Source organism: Chanos chanos, chromosome 16 (assembly GCF_902362185.1).
Source record: "Chanos chanos chromosome 16, fChaCha1.1, whole genome shotgun sequence".
In the NCBI taxonomy this organism is placed as follows: Eukaryota; Metazoa; Chordata; class Actinopteri; order Gonorynchiformes; family Chanidae; genus Chanos; species Chanos chanos.
The window spans coordinates 14,406,614-14,424,113 of NC_044510.1; the positions used below are offsets into that span (position 1 = coordinate 14,406,614).

At 43.5% G+C, this 17,500-nt stretch overlaps 1 protein-coding gene across 1 annotated transcript in view; it reads right to left on the reverse strand.

The window, feature by feature from the left end:
- The window catches only part of gabrb4 (gamma-aminobutyric acid type A receptor subunit beta4), a 47,185-nt gene that overhangs the window by 14,595 nt on the left and 15,090 nt on the right, over positions 1–17,500 (reverse strand). Inside the window, exons 3-4 of the mRNA XM_030793426.1 lie at positions 6,908–6,975; positions 982–1,202 (exon numbers count right to left, since the gene is read on the reverse strand). Of these exons, the coding sequence (XP_030649286.1) occupies positions 982–1,202; positions 6,908–6,975 (289 nt within the window). The remainder of the gene's footprint in view (positions 1–981; positions 1,203–6,907; positions 6,976–17,500) is intronic.

The following is a 17,500-nucleotide window of genomic DNA, read 5'->3' on the forward strand; positions in this document are numbered from 1 at the left end:
AGGAAGTGGATACAAGGTGTGACATTCTAAAGCGAAAAGCATGTGAGATGGTAGGTCAAAAAAAAACAACTGAGGTTCTACAAAACAAACTAAAGAAGGTTCTCTCTCTCAACAGAAGTTCGTTGGTTTGGGGGGGTGGGGGTGGGGGTGCGGGCTTAATCCACGTGTTAGTGTCCCATTTCGTGGGAAAGAAGTCACGTACCTCGACTGAGTCTAAAAACAGTCTTCTCATATGCTTTATGCATTATTAGCACTTTGCTTTTTTTTTTTTTTTGACGCCAGACTGTCTGATGCTTTAACAAACGTCTGGAGTGTACCTCAAATAGAAATCTTTCCGTACAGACATCACGCTTTCTGTCTCCTACCTGTGATTTTGCAGACAGAGAGCCAAAGAAACACAATCAGAGCATTCCTTGAGGCTAAAGAAAGCCCACGAAAAACCTTAATGCCTACGTCAGCGATGGTTACAAGTTGTGTCTGAGTTCTTTTCAAGCAAAGTCTGTCTGCAAGCATCTTATTAAATTATCTCATGAAATAACAACATGTTTTTTTTTTGTAATTCAATACTGGTGTCTGAGTGCCATGGTTTTTGTTACTTTTTTTTTCTAAATAAAGGTTGCCAATATTATCATTTAAAGTTACTTTACAATGTTATTAAATATCATTTTCCCCCCCACGTTGTTGCAGAACTTAATACCGTTGCAATAGCTAAACAGAATAGACATTAAACCAGCTGTAGCTTTAAGCAAGAGCTGCTAAAGTCCTGTTATTTTTTCACACCACCGTATAATTAGTTGGAACTCTAGAGACTGATGTCTATAAACTTAACAGGTGCAGTGCATATTTCAGCCAATCAGAAACAAGTAGTGGTTAGTAGAGGTGAAATCCTGTTGGACTTGGGGTTTCGAGAACCCGAGCTGTGAGACTCTTCCCTTAAAGTCATCGGTGACGCCGACAGGATGTACGCCGGGTTCACAGTACCTTAGTCCGTAGAGAACGGTGCCGTCGGGGTGAAGCCGGATCATGCGGTTCTTCACCGTCACGCCGTGGAGGAAGGACTTCTTGTCGTTGAGGAAATAAGTGTCGGGGAGCCAGAGCTGGTCGGCCACGCGGTTGTCCAGCGTCAGGTTCAGAGGCATCTCGGAGTAGGCCAAACGCTTGTCCCTCCAGCTCTGCTGGAAATACATTGTGATGGTGTAGTCCTGGAGGAGAGAGAGAGAGAGGAGAAAAGAAACACCTAAGGTCAACCCTTACCTGAGAAAACCTTCTGAAAGAACTTCAACAGGCTACGCTTCCTTGGTACGACAATCAGCTTCTGTTTCCCACCATTCGACTTAAAGCAGTATCTGTCGTGTTACTTAAACCTATTTCGTGGCTGAAAATGAAAAAAAAACCACGGGAACCTTGGTGGAAGGGCATGTGATGTCGTCGGGGACTGGGCCGTTTGACGTGGATAACTGAATTAGAACCTCATTATTCTGAAACCACAGAGTGAGCCGGCTCTACCTGTGGAGTTATGAGACGGTGGGTTCAAGGTGACAACCCCCCCCCCCCCCTTTTTTTTGGCAGGTTTTGCACTATTTTTGAGATACCGCTGAGCTTACTTGAGGGATGCTAATGAGTCCTCGAAACGAGACCAATCAGATACTCTGTCTCTCTCTCTCTCTCTCCCTCGTAGACGTGCACGACCAAGAGCGAAAATTATTATCCTTCATCAAAGCGCCTTGGGTCGCTGTGTGATCGTGTGAGCACTTTCAATAAAGCAGCATCAGAAATGACCGATACCGTAACTGCTCATCGGTACAGCTTAAGGCATTTCAAGGTGGACACCTTGAGTTACTCTATCAGACAGTTTTGCCATAATACATCTTAGCCTGGCAAACTGGCGCAGAGAACCCATATGACAAAAACAAAAAACTCCGCATGAGGGTCATTGACAAGTCAAATCATGTACTTTCTCAGCGGCTGTGCTGAGGACAGGAGAGACTTTCAAATAACTACGAAAGCGAATACACTCCCGAACCCTGTACAGTTTGGAGCTGTGTGGGGGAAACCTTGATCCTATAGAGGTATAAGGGAATGCAGGGTCTAGCTCCAACCCAATACAAACACGTGTTATTGCCGATAATCAAAGTCTTATGGGTGCCCGGATGTCAGATTCAGCTTTGTCATATGGTGGTTTGAACAACTTGACGTCAGGGTCATCCCCAATGGAGACAGAGTCATTTGGTTTTTCTAGCCCTGCTCTTGCTGCCCAAAGCTCCCCATGTCTTAGGTCTCTCCCTGCTTTCCTCTGACACAGCTAATTAACCTGATTTACCTAATCATTTACCTAATCAAGGGCTTGTTGATTAGCTGATGAGTAGAATTAGGAGTGCCTGAACTGTCAGAAAAGTGTGTCACAGTGGCCCGATCCACTTTTTTTTTTCTCACACTTTTTTTTTTGTTGTTACAAATACACTGAACTTTTCTGGATCAAACTGCGGCAATGAGGTTCAGGTCTCGAGTCAGTAACACGCCGTGGTTTTGAAAAAAAAAAAAAAAAAGAAAGAAAGAAGGAAATCCTTCATATGTGCAAGCGAAACACGTAAAAAGAGAAATCGTCTTGTGAAGACCATTAAATACAAATAAAAATAAGTAAAAATAAAGTTACACCACTGTCTAATGACCGACACGAAAAGCCTTTAATGGATCAGATCAGGTTTATGTGACTAGATATGACTGACGATATCTTAAGAGATAATACGGAGGGGAAGAGTTGGACTTTTGCTGATTGGTCATTTGTACCATCAGGTCATATGTCGTAACTGTAAGGGTTAAACGTTTTCCCTCCTACCTGTTTGAAATGTGGGCTGAACATCTACACGGCCGTGTTAAAAATCAAACCCGGGAAACCCGGGCCGGAGCTTTTCTCAGATCTCTGTTGAATGTACTAGTGAATAACTTCACGATCTATTGTCATAAAATCTGATATAAACATAATCAACTTTGTTTTGGGAGGTTCGCTCGTAGTACTCGGGTAACAGAGGTAATAGTGTGGTATTCAGAAAGTTACCCACAAGACATCTCTGGAGTGAGTGGTTCTGAGTTTTCTCTGTTTGGTTTATATTACTGCTCTGTTACTTATGGTGGAAAGGGTGTTAGTTGTTTCTGTATCCAACATTTTATCATTTATTTACAAAATTAAACGTTAAAAACGTAATATAAACATTTACGATATTAAGGTACTGCAGAACAAAAAAAAAATGGATGATCATTTCACAAATACTCGCACGTGTGCAATTAGATATCTGGTCCTCGCAGACCGTGGATCTTCGCTGCTTATTTTTCATGCCGTCTTTCCTCAGAGACGATTTGTTATTGTGCAACCTTGTAGTGTTCTGATTTAGCACCGAACTCGGTTTTCCTCTTTCTCAGCGCAGCTTCATCGTCCAGGGAAAGGAACGTAACATAAAACATCAGATAGAAGTTGCTGTGTCTTCAAAACGTCAAAGTACAAAGAAATTTCAACAGCAAAATTTGTGATGAATAAATCAAAGAGCTGTTACTTGAGCTTGAAAAAAAAAAAGAAAGAGGAAGAAAAAAAAAAGGGACGAAAAGAAAACAACTTTATTCTTGAGTGACTACTTCTAACAAATTAAAACTCAATCTGCTTCAGGAGTCAGGCTGGAAAACCTCCAGCGGACGAAAATGGAGGGACTGCGTTTGGACGAAAAACAAAACAGAATATCTTCTGCCCCTCTATATATTCAGCACCGTATTTCTCTCCCTCTTTCCCTCTCTCTCTCTCTTACTCACTTGCTCTTTCTCTCTCACTCGCTCTCTCTCTCTCCCTTACTCAATCCATCCCTCTCTTTCTCTCTCCCTCTTACTCAATCCACCGCTCTCTCTCTCTCACTCTCTCTCCCTTACTCAATCCATCGCTCTCTCTCTCTCTCTCTCTCACCCGCTCCCTTTCTCTCCCTCACTCAATCCATCGCTCTCTCTCGCTCTCTCTCACCCTCTCCCTCTCTCTCCCTTACTCAATCCATCCATCTCTCTCTCTCTCTTTCCTCCTTTCTCTCTTAAGTCCTTCCTGTAGTCCTCCTGCTTCTTTACTTGCTCTGTCTCGGTCTCTCTCTCTATCTCTCTCTCTCTCTTTCTCAGTACAGGATGAGTCAACGTTTGCTGGCATGTGAGCCATGTGAAATAAGAGAGAGAGAGGAATTTGGCCACAGTGTGATGTCATCACTGTGACCCTGGCCATATTGACTTTGCTTAAAGACACATCAACACGACAACGCAGCCACGAAGAGGAACTGCACAGACAGACTGTCTGTCCACAACCTTATGAAATCATTGGCTGTATGATTAATTCTAAGGTAAATAAGTTAGTCTTTCCAACACAGTGAAGGTATGTTTTCAAATGAGCCGAAAGAGACTAATTGTTTTAATAGGACACGTCTGAGAGACTGACTGAATGAAAAATGACTTACAGGAAGACAAGACCATACTTGTAGATGTTTTGAGAGAGAGAACAATTTATGAAAAGTGTCTACAAAAATGTCTTGAAAGGTGTTTTTGTTGAAACAAGAATTTTTTTAAAGACAACTGTAACGATACTTGTGCAGAAAAAACGGTGAATGTCGAAAACGCCTGATGAGGATAATCTTGCAGTTCACAAATTCAAATCAAGAAGTTAATCAACCTGTTACAATTGAACGGTGTCACGTGTGACAGTGTGGAGCGACAGGACTAGAATCCCCACTTTAAATTCCTCATTTCCATTATATTCAATTATCTTCAAATGCAACACTGCGATTTTTTTTTTAATGATTGTTAACTTGTTTAGCATTAACTGCTTATCATGCTAAAGACAAAGGGCCTCCATTCTGTTGAAAGATCACAGACAAACAAAATGGGAATTCATTTTTAAAATAAACAAAGAAATGACTAAGAGGAGGCACAAATGAGGAAAACGTTTTGAATCGTAAAAATTAAAAAAAAGTGTCGCGTGTTTATTTAAGCGTGAAACAGTGGGGTGCCAGCTGCTGACACAAGATTTAGCGTGGAACACTGCAACGCTGCACCAAAAGCTAAATCGCGTGTCTGCAGGGTATGAGGCTAAAACATGAGATGCTAACACACACCTGCAGTACTAGCCTCACAACATAAACACTGTAATGTTTTCGAGGGAGAGGAATTCATAGTGAAGGAACGCGTTAGTGTTACTGGTCAACAGTTAGTGAAGCGGTTGAATCACATGCTGAGGGTGTTACTCAGAACAAATGGATATTCCATTTGTTTCATCCACAGTGAGCTGAAACGAACGCCGCTAATACAAACGTGGCATATCAGAAGCACCCTAACGGCGTCACAAAACTCCTGTCCGATGAGCAGCAGCCGTCTTGCCTTACCGGTGTCGAGTTCCTAAAGTATGAAACTAAAAGTGTAAGTGCGAGACTGTGGGGTTTGACACATTCTCAGCGTTTCGGGTTTTGTCAGAATGCTCCGTCTCACGGGTCTGCGCGTGAGAGACGCAGGGTTTTTATTTTAGCCTGGTGAAAGAAACGCTGTCTCAAAGAAATGTGCGTGAAATGTGATGACGAGAACAGGCGGCATGCCAGAACTCTCTCTCTCTCTCTCTCTCTCCCTCTCCCTCTCTCTTTCTCTCTCTTTCTCCCTGCTCCTCATGAGGTCACCCCCTGCCTTAGGCCACATTGGGAACTGCGGGCCCCCAGAGGGGCAGTAATTCCAGCTGTCCAATGGCGGCGTGCCCCTCCCCGGTCTCACGAGGAGCTTGTAATCTCGCTGTCCTGACCGTTCAGTCTAGCCCTCTCTCATAAAACGCGGAAGTCCTTGGCTTCTCAGTCTTTGCCGAAGATGAATATAGGGACGTGCCTGCGGCAGGTCTCCGAGGTGAGCCGTTTGCGTCGGAATATCGATATAACGATGACACAAGGACACGAGGTCCCCTGATCAAACCGTGTCTCAAGGAAAACGTCTAATTTGTTTTTTTTGATGGCGTTGTGTTCTCTTCGTAAAGAGTTTATGAAGGCCACGAGGCGTGTCGCAAAGTTCACCCGGTGAGACAAACTTGATTGGCCGCCTGCATTATAAAAGCAGCGTTCAGAGAGTCTTGAAGAGGGACAGACCACGTTCAGCGTCTCGTTCCTGGGGAGATGGATTGACTATGCTAGGACTTTAAAACTTTCGCATTACCGTAAATCATGACCAAATACAATTTATTTTAATAATGTTACAACAGCTTTGGAACCTAAATAAATATTTGTGTCATATGTGACTCCACGGCTTTTAAAAACAGCTTGATAAAAGTTGTGTTTGTTTGAGGACCCATTGGTAAATAAAGTGTGTTTCAAAGGTATTATTATTGGAGTTGTATGAATTTTGCCCTCTGTCTCACTGTAATAATTAAAATGACTGGTTTAAGTTATTGCTCTAAACATGTTTCACATAAAGGTGCTTTTTAAAAGACTTTTTAATCCTGCTCCCAACCATCAGTTCATGGAAATTTACACATGCATATGTCTGTTTAGAATTCCATATTGCTGAATATATTTGTTCTTTATCAATAAATCTAGGAAGAGATCTGAATTTAATTACAAAATAAGAGTATGTGATGTATTTGTTCCACTAAAAAAGATTTAGTGATAATTTCTGTATTAAATTAAAGGGTCAAACTGAACAACAGAGACCAATATGTCCCTTCACATTAAAAAAAAAATGTACTGAAATCTCAAATCTGTCATTTTGAGAACTTTAATTTGGAATTTAGAGCTAAACTTCAACAGATGTGTTTATTCGTAATGTGGATTTCTCTCGCTCTTAAATGAGAAGTAGATAGATGGATGTTTGGAGAGAGAAAGAGAGAGAGTGAGAGAGAGAGAGTTTCATTGTTGTAACTCACCATGTTGACCTCCGAGATGGAGTCAATGCTGGCGATATTGATGCTCATTCCCACAACGACAGGAGGACCTGGTTAAGACGAGAGTAAGAGAGAGAGAGAGAGAGAGAGGGAGAGAGAGAGAGAAATTTAGTGCTGTCACTTATGAAATTCCCAGATATCCTCTTTTGGTCTGGTCAAGGACACAGCGTGCAGTGCTTTTACGTTGATGCACATTTCACTCATGGCACGGCGCCTTGAAGATGTACGTCAGGAATCCAAAAATACTGCGTGTTGGCACCTGACAGAAAGCCGTTTTTCTGGTCATGGATCAATAAGTGTAGATGAGTAGCGTGTTTCTCAGATCCATATTAAACCCTCGGAAGTCAAGCTTTTGGCAGACAGTTGGGCAGCATATAGTGAATGTACATAAGTACATGCCCTGTGGATGCTCCTGGCATCTTAGTGTGTACCCATGCTTAATGTACTTTTTTACTGACTTGAACTGACTCAGTTCAGATAATTAGTCCAAACGAACTTTTCTATGCCAGTCCACCACTGTACTTTACAGACAGTGGACACTATGTGTGTATGTGTTATTACTACACTTTACACTACTTTACAGGAGCAGACAGTGAAACACTATGTGTGTATGTGTTATTACTATACTTTACACTACTTTACAGGAGCAGACGGTGGACACTATGTGTGTATGTGTTATTACAACACTTTACACTACTTTACAGGAGCAGACAGTGGATACTATGTGTGTATGTGTTATTACTATACACTACTTTACAGGAGCAGACAGTGGACACTATGTGTGTATGTGTTATTACTATACTTTACACTACTTTACAGGAGCAGACAGTGGACACTATGTGTGTATGTGTTATTACTACACTTTACACTACTTTACAGGAGCAGACAGTGGACACTATGTGTGTATGTGTTATTACTACACTTTACACTACTTTACAGGAGCAGATGGTGGACACTATGTGTGTATGTGTTATTACTACACTTTACACTACTTTACAGGAGCAGACAGTGGACACTATGTGTGTATGTGTTATTACAACACTTTACACTACTTTACAGGAGCAGACAGTGGATACTATGTGTGTATGTGTTATTACTATACACTACTTTACAGGAGCAGACAGTGGACACTATGTGTGTATGTGTTATTACTACACTTTACACTACTTTACAGGAGCAGACAGTGGACACTATGTGTGTATGTGTTATTACTATACTTTACACTGCTTTACAGGAGCAGACAGTGGACACTATGTGTGTATGTGTTATTACTATACTTTACACTGCTTTACAGGAGCAGACAGTGGACACTATGTGTGTATGTGTTAAATTGGGTCTGGATATGTGAGTGTTCCCGTCTTGGTCTATTGGGTTTACAGTTCAATTCCATGTGGCCTTTTTGGAGCTCGACTCCACCTCATTACCAGTGGCTGTGTGCTCCTCGAGCACTCAGGGCCGTCCCTGGTGACCAAGCCAGAGGAAAATGACTCTCCGTACAGAGAGAGGAGTGTTTCCACTGTGCTGGTCCCCAGAACAGCTCTCGCTGCTCCTCACACTGCAGTCTGTGCACAATTTAACACCAATAAACCAAGGACTGGAAGCAGCACAACGACGGTCTGGCCAGAAGACGGCACAGGACTTAGCTGTAATCAAGGCAAAATCAGTCATGTTTTCATATTTTCACCCCCTGCCCTTTCATAATCACTGTGTATTACAGCTAAATGCAGGAAGCCATATCAGCCAAAGCCAACACAACCTGCATATGTATGTGTGTGTGCGCACGTGTGTGTGTGTGTATGTGTGACAGAGAGAAAGAGAATGTGTTTCAGAGCTCCCTTTATTTCCCAATTGCCTTCTCTCTCTCTCTCTCTCTCTCTCTCCTTCTCTCTCTCATTTTTTCTTTCCAATTGTAATATCTCTGGATGTGGTAGGGTGTCCTGAGTCAGCACTGACAGAAAAAAAGGTAAAAAAAATAAATAAAAACAAGATAAGCCATCAGCCAAGCTGCTGCAGCCAACAGCAATGTAAAGGCGTCCAGCATTTCCCGTAGCATCGCATCTCTGTCTGGTCCGCACAAAAAAAAAAAAAACATACGTTATTATTATTATTTTTTTAAACGCAATCAAAAATGCCCACAATCATCAGACCAGTGAGAGGTCAACAGAGGTTTAGAGTCATGTGAAAAAAACAACAACAACAAAAAAAAAAAACCCAGAACAAAATAGCAACAACAACAACAACAACAAAAAACAACAACTGCGTTTCTTTGAAGTACCCTCGGGATGACTAATTTACTAAATTTGGCATTTGCCTGAGCTGCGAGGATTTAGTCAGCCAACTCCAGATCTCGGCCTCCGGGGAAAGCTTTAGCAGTCATTAAAATCACGGATATTAGAATAAATCGCCAGGGACCTCCGTTCCCATAAGACGGAGTCGCGGCTGTGTCATGCGCGCGCGTGGAGAGGGGAGATGTCTATAGGAACGGCTTTTTTTTTTTTTTTTTTTGAACAGAAGTCAAATGCAGATATACATCAAGGCAGTGTTGCTGTGCCACGGCCCGACGTGTTCTCTATCCTTCAGTGAGCACGGGGAAGCATTTCTGCCTCTGCGTCTGTTCAATTTCATTACGTCATCTCTAAAGCAAGCTAAAATCGAGGAACGCGGTAATAATATGGGTTACGGGTATAGCGAACGAAACAGGACAAACAAATGAACAAAGGACAAAACACTGAAATGTAACCACAGAACGTGGAAAACCGTATTCGTAATATTTGTATTAGTTAACAAGACAAGAGGGAAAAAATACAGTCAATTGTGATTTTCTTGACTCATTGCTGTACAATGGCTATACATTTATTTCAGTACAATGGAAAAAGGAATATCAGTGACGTGAGTCGGGTTTGAATATCAAGACTGAGAGAAACAAAAACAACATGTGTTTGTATGCCGTCGTTCTGGGCAAACCATAGCCTAAATGAAAGAAATCCTTCAAAATGCGTAGCCTTAGCTGAACCCAGAGTCTGTGTTTTGCTTTAAGTGAGGCTGCATAGGTCATTGCTGGCACGTGGCAACATCGGGTCACTAAGGAGATGAGTGGAACATGGCAGCCCGAGAGCGGCGTTAACCCGTTGTTGGGCACTGCTCTGTCCAACTCTCCCTGTTTCACTCACCAAGTTGTTTTAAAAACAACCCAAAGTAGCCAGACACCTTAAGGCATTGAGAATGTTGTCTTTCTTCTTCTTCTCTCAAAAGGCTTTCACATATACAGAAAACTGAACAACAGTGTGTACAATACATTCCAAATTAAGCAGGTTTTTCACTGTTGCAGTATTTGGATAAGTGGCTTAGATAATGGGTGAGTGAATGACTGAGTATTTGGTATTAGATAATGAGTGAGTGAGTGAGTGAGTGAGTGAGTGAGTGAGTACTTGGTATTAGATAATGAGTGAGTGAGAGAGTGAGTATTTGGTATTAGATAATGAGTGAGAGAGTGAGTATTTGGTATTAGATAATGAGTGAGTGAGTGAGTATTTGGTATTAGATAATGAGTGAGTGAGAGAGTGAGTATTTGGTATTAGATAATGAGTGAGCGAGTGCTCGGTATTAGATAATGAGTGAGTGAGTGAGTATTTGGTATTAGATAATGAGTGAGTGAGTGAGTATTAGATAATGAGTGAGTGAGAGAGTGAGTATTTGGTATTAGATAATGAGTGAGTGAGTGAGTGAGTGAGTATTTGGTATTAGATAATGAGTGAGTGAGTGAGTGAGTATTAGATAATGAGTGAGTGAGAGAGTGAGTATTTGGTATTAGATAATGAGTGAGTGAGTGACTATTTGGCATTCGATTTACGAGGAGCTGTCCAGGGTCCTGGAGTCATGAGCAGCGTGATCATGATGTCATTTTTTAAAGAACCACCCACCATTTTTCACGTTTTACTGAGATCTAGAAAACAGCTTGTATCTCATGATGCTTTAGACATGGCAGACACCCTTGACATTAGCATTCTCTCAGCTACATTAATATTTCAGGCAAGCATTTTAACAACAAAATAGAGCAGCCCTTTTTTTACTCTGTGTAATTCACTGAGCAAAAGACCAAAGAGGGCTTTTACTCAAGTGTATTAGGTTTGGCTTCACTGAACACAAAGGCCAATCGAAATGTAATCCATGGTTGAGCAGAAAAGACCATGGCCCCTGTATTTAAAATGTGTTTAGTATATGAGAAATTCTTTAGCTCATACAAAACTGGTGATATGGTTTGAGATTGGTCAAGGCATTTGTGAAGCATCAATCTTTGGTCTTTTTTGGATACACCCATGCCAATACGGTTACCATAGCGGAAATGCGGTTTCTAAATCCGTCCCGAGTTAAATGTTTGTGCCTAGAGAGATGAAGAGTGCGGAGGTATATTTTAGGATACGCTTTAATGATCGTTTAATGGCTTACTTTTTCCACCCAAGTTGACGTTGTTTTTCAAAACTCTTTCACGGTGATATTAAAGCCCTGACTCAGTCCATTACTTCGGCCCATGCCAATCCCCCCAACACTTACTCAAAAATAGACCCCTGCAAACCACGACCCCTTCCTCCAACCCACTCATCCAACCCCTCCCTACCACCACCACCACCAACAATGACCACGTTCCTTTCACTGCTGATACTGAAATATTAACCAGCCAGGAGACTTGACAGAGGGGCCCCATACCCACTCTCTTTCCATCCACCCCGTCCTCTGTCTGCTTTGCCTCTCTCTCCCTCTTACCATGTTTCTGCGGAAACTACTTTCGCCCGAGTCTCCCAATTGCACCACCTCCTCCTACCCAACCCTGGTATGTTGACATGGCAACCTGCTGCACTTTTAAATGTCCCTGTAGCTTCATCCTATTCCCTTTCTAAAAGAGAGAGAGACAGAGAGATGGAGAGAGAGAGAATTAGAAGGAGAAGGGGCGGAGTGCAGCCATTTTCCACAGCCTTTTGTGAAGGCAACCAGTAACAATTTTCCCAGGAGATGTCAGAGTACATTCGTCCACTACTTGTGAACTCTCTCAGATCTCTCGCTCTCCCTCTCTCTGCATATATTTGACCTGGCCTCCAAGTGGTGACTTTCTCAAAATAAAACCACTTACCTGCATCTGCTGTGCCTCACTGAAAGCTTATTTAGACCCCCCCCCCCCCCCCCCCCCACACACACACACACATACATACACCCCCTCTCGAAACCTGCCCCCACCATCAACCATCAACCCACCCACATCTTAAAGCCAAGCTCCTAACCCTCATGCCTTGCATCTTTTCCCATCCCATGAGTAATTGTATCGCGACAGGGCACATAGCCTTCAACTCTGGAAATCGCCGGTGTTGTCAGTGTGCTGCGTTTGGCCGACGCCGCGACAGCGTGTGAAGAACGTAGCCAAGCGATGCATTCGGTATTAACACATCAGTAGCTGTCAGCGTTTTGTAGGAACTTTTCTCGATAAGCCGGAGTTAAACCTCAAAGGGCGCCGACCCCATGCCGCTAACTGAAGTCGCTCTTCAACCCCTTTGCTTCCTCGGGCAGTCACTCTGTCCAGCCGAGACGCGTGACACCGGCCAAGATTGATGGTCTGCATTAAATTAAGAGGGTGGAGGTGTGTGTGTGTGTGTGTGGGGGGGGGGGGGGGGGGGGGGGGGGGGGGTGTTGGTTGTGTGCCAGTCTGTCTTGGATCTTAGCAGACGCCTGCTGTTGTGGAGAGACAGGGCCTGAATGAAGCGCTAGCTTTGCTAATGCTTTTGGCATGCTGCTGTTGTTTTTTTTTAAACCCCAAAACAAGAGTGGGAATTGGTGTTCTTAATCTAAGCCTGAACTCTTGTTCAGATCTTGGTCTTTGATTGTGGATAACGACAATCTGTTAAAAATCCGTTAGCACGAGCAGGTGCAGCTTAGAGGAATTAGCGCTGGCTTCTGAAGATAACTAGCATGTCGCGCATTTGCATGTTATATGTTTTCAGTGGGCTCCCAGAGGACAGACATCAGCATTTCATGCTAACAATCAATAAAAGTCCATGTGTCTTGGTCCGGCGTATGTACTAGCGCTATCGTGGGCAGCTAGCGATCAGCAAAACCTTAGTAGTCAGTGCTGTTCTTCATTCAGGTGGCTCTTGTCAAACTGCAAAAGCCTTCAAAAACCTAAGAAAGTACTTTCGTCACTCCTGGGTCAAATAGCTATTTGAGTAGTTAAAATGACAGGGCCTCGTCCCAGTTCCCCTCGATGCTCCCTTTCCTCGTGACCTTGCTCTCTCAAAGAGCAGGATAAGCGGTAGTTTTGATGAAGGCTCTTTGAGGCATTCATGTGATGTTTGTTTTGGTGTTTGCCTCAGTAATACCAAACCTACTAGTGTTTTTCTAACTGTAACAAAGTAGAGAAGAACACCAGCACAGGAGCCATGTAATAACATTGGGAAGCAGCCTAGTCATTCAGATACATTTGCACTGCAGATAACTGATCATTGGTACATCTAGCGTTTTCTGTATCCCATGAGAGTCTCTTCAAATTGACAAATCTCCCGTATATACTGATTGGGGAAGAACAGAGACAACTGCACTGCAGAGAGTGCATATCTTAGAGCATTATGGGTACTAAAGTGCAGAATGTGCCTTAAATCCAAATTTGGTCGAATCACTGGAATCATTGCTAGTTAAATGAATGATTGGTACGACCAAGTTGCCGATGTGTACCTGTGTCTCAAAGAAAAAAACAAACAAACAAACAAACGAACAAAAAAGAGGGTGATAAATCCACAGTATCTGACTCTCAGGGTTCAGGGGTTGTTTAACCCTGTCCTAAGGGTTCCAAATGTCCTACGAAGGAATACATACAGACACACACACACCCCCCCCCCCCCCCCCATCCCCGTGTTAAGTTCGCTATATCACGTTCATTGAAAAGTTATCCACTCTGGGAAGCACAATCCAGCACCATCCCCAAGGCTACTCTGACCGCACAGAGTGGGGTAAGGTGGACATGGGTGGACACGGGAGGATGTGTGGAGATGTCCAGAAATCCATTCTCCCGCAACACCTCTGTCATTGTTACATTCATTATCCATAACGGTGTTTCCCCAAACCTCTTATTCCTTAAAACGTCGCACTGTCTCGGTTTATTGATAGTTTTTTCGTTTTTCTTCACCCCCAAATCCTGCCTTTCGCTCCTTTTCTTTTTCGCTCTGTTTTCTCTCTCTCCAGATGGTCCATCATCTGTGTGCGGAGTTAAATGACTAATTTACGGCAGGTGGCCTCCGGAGAGGTGCTGACTCTGTCCTCTTCGCCGGCTTTGTGTTCCCACCGGTGCTGCCCCCCCCCCCTCCAGAAAAAACAAACAAACAAATAAAAAAAACGCCCCCCCCCGAGAAAAAAAACCCCCTGCACAGTCACAGAGATCCTGTCCCACCAGAATCTTGGGCCAGAGCAAACGCAGCGGAAAAAAAAAAAAACGAGGGAGAAAACAAGAAGAGGAAGAACAACGAAAATAGCAAAACTGCGTGGAGGGTCTCATCCCAGGCCCCAGTTCTCAAGAGGGGGTGGGGGGGTGGGTGAGTACTCAGCCTGGTGGTCCTCTGTGAGTAAGCTGGCCCGACGTAGCAGTGCCCCCCCCCCCCCCCCCCCTCCACTGCGCAGGTAATGATGGCAGTGCTAATGCCTTGCATTCTTCTTGGGCCTTTTTTTTTGCTGTTGAGGAGTGTAGAGGATGGGGACGGGGGGGGGGGGGGCGGTCTTGAGTCCAACAGTTAGCATGAGCCGCTATGATGTATTGTTTCGGCTTAAGCGCGTGCTGTTGAGGATTTATTGCACCAATTAGTTAGAGGGGCTGATCTGAGATCACCGTGTTTGGGACTGTAGAATCAGCAGGCTTAAGTCAGCACTAAAACACGCACACATGCGAGCACACACACACTCAAACTCACACACACCCACACACACTCAAAACTCACGCATGCACACACACACACACACACACAAACCTACAGGCCAACTGCGCTCCACAGCTTCCTGGACATAAGGTCATGTGACACAGAGTGCCCTCCACTGGCTGCACAGAGCATTACAGTTCTCCATTTGACGTGTATGCGGTACATGTAGTATTGGTTCATACCTTTAATTTTTTTTTTTCACAGCTAGATCTCACAGAAATGGGGTGAGCTCCAGTGTCTCAGAATACATCTGTGTTCATGTGCCAATCCATTTCAGCCGTAGTATGTCAGTACATGTCTCTATAGAAGACACCCGATCACCATTATTATTATGAAAAATATACTGTTGTTAATGTTGGTATGTTTTGTATAAAAGAATGGGTTTTATTGCAGCTCTCTTGTGTCAGGAGGCCTATGTTGCTTTGCATCTGTGCCCACAGTCACAGAAAGAGAAAGAGAGAAAGAGAAAGAGAGAGAGAGAGCTGGAAATACGATTGGTGGATAAAGCCGCAGCAAAAGAAAACACCACTCTTCTCTCAGATTCTCAAATTCTAATCATCAACTCATTGCTTAGCAACAGTGGGGTTCCATAGCAACAGAGCAGCATTGTCACTTTGGCATTACGAGGGAGACACTGTGCTTTTCATAAGCTGTGTTTCAATCTGCCCTCATATTTTTTCTCCTTCTTCTTCTTTTTTTTTTTTCTCCTTCTCCTCCATTCGATGGCCAACCCCCCCCCCCCCCCCAACTCTGTCTTGGGTAACAAACATCTGTTCGAAGCCATTCGGTTTGTTATGTCTAATGTGCAGCAGACATTTCCATCCATACGCGTGGTAACGTTTAGACAACGTTTGCATGACTGAAATAAAACCAGAAAACGTCACACCCATTGGTTTGCATGGTCTGTACAGGGAGGGAAGCAGGCAGGAATATTCATATACTCCTGTACCTGACATTTGTACTTATTAACACATAGCTGACATTTCCAGACCTGTCGCTGAGTGCAGTGAGTCACACAGAGCTGTCGATTCTTTAGACCTTAATAACCAATAGAAACACAGCTCATCTAATAACAGTACTTAACAACCAATAGAAACACAGCTCGTCTCATAACAGCACGTAGGAGACCAATAAACAGCAAGATAATTAGAGAACACATCATCACACACACCAACACTAACTAAATATAACAATGTATGCATAATACATCTATCTATCTATTTATCTATCTATATGTATCTCTCTCTCTCTCTCTCTCTATATATATATATATATATATATATGTGTGTGTGTGTGTGCATGTATAAAATATATATAGGCCTATATATATATTGTAAACCAGTAGTTACAATAATAACAGTAATAATAATAATAATAATAGTTATAGTAGTAACAGTAGTATTTTCGTTATTGCTTTTGATAACAGTCTTCAGTTGTGTAATGTAACAAACTGAACAGTGGAAGCCCACCCTAAGCCAACGGTGTGTTTCTCCCAGGATGTATCATCTGACCAGAGCTGTTACGGCTCACGTATGCACTTTACGTTACCTAGTCTGTAACGTAAGGTAACATAACGTAACAGAGCAATCTGGCAATCAGTGCAAAGAAGCAGCCATGAGTGATGCCCATTAATAGATGAATAAACCCCGCCCCTGATAACTTAATTAATCCCGCCCCTAATACATGAACAAACCCCGTCCCTAATACCTGAATGAACCCTGCCCCTAATATATAAATAAAGTCTACCCTTTACGTATGAATAAACCCCACTCCAGTGATGGAGCAGCTCCTCCAACAGCACTAGGAGATATCATTAGTCTAACAGTGGCTAATGAGATGGCCCATCTCGCTCTTGTGTTGTCTGATAAGGTCCGGGCGGCCATTACCTGGGTATCACCAGCTGCACTGCCCCACAAACTCAGAGGACAATGAAAAGAGAGAGAGAGAGAGAGAGAGAGAGAGATAGGGTATATTAAATAGAGGTACGTCAGTGTGCAGACAGTTATGGATGGGAAAGATCAGGAGTGCAGAAAAATGACTACCCCCTTTTTTGGAGTGAACGTGTGTGTGTGTGTGTGTGCGTGCGTGTGTGTGCGTGTGCATGTCTGACGTTAGCTGTGGCTGTTTTTTAGAAGTGTGCTAATGAGATTGGCATCTTGGCACTTCCTGGTTAAACTTCCTGGCACTGCTGTCATTCGCTCACATTAATCTCCTCCCTCTCCGTAAACGATGCCCCTTTTTCCTGGTTAATTTATCAGAGGCAACTGCACAAGCATCTTTCCCAACTTAATGCCACCCCCCCCCCGTACTCTGTCAGTATTCTCAAGAACATGCCAGTCAGTCATCTTAGAATGTGAGGAAAACATCACTAGAGGTGTGTGTGTGAGTGTGTGTGCGTGCATGCGTGTGTGTGTGTGTGTGAGTATGTGTGCGTGCGCGTGTGTGTGAGTGCGTGTGCGCACGTGTGTGTGTGTGAGTGCGTGCGTGCGTGTGTGTGTGTGAGTGCCTGCGTGCGTGTGAGTGTGTGTGAGTGCGTGCATGTGTGTGAGTGCGTGCGTGTGTCTGTGTGTGTGTGTGTGTGTGAGTGTGTGTGCGCACGTGTGTGTGTGTGTGAGTGCGTGCTTGTGTC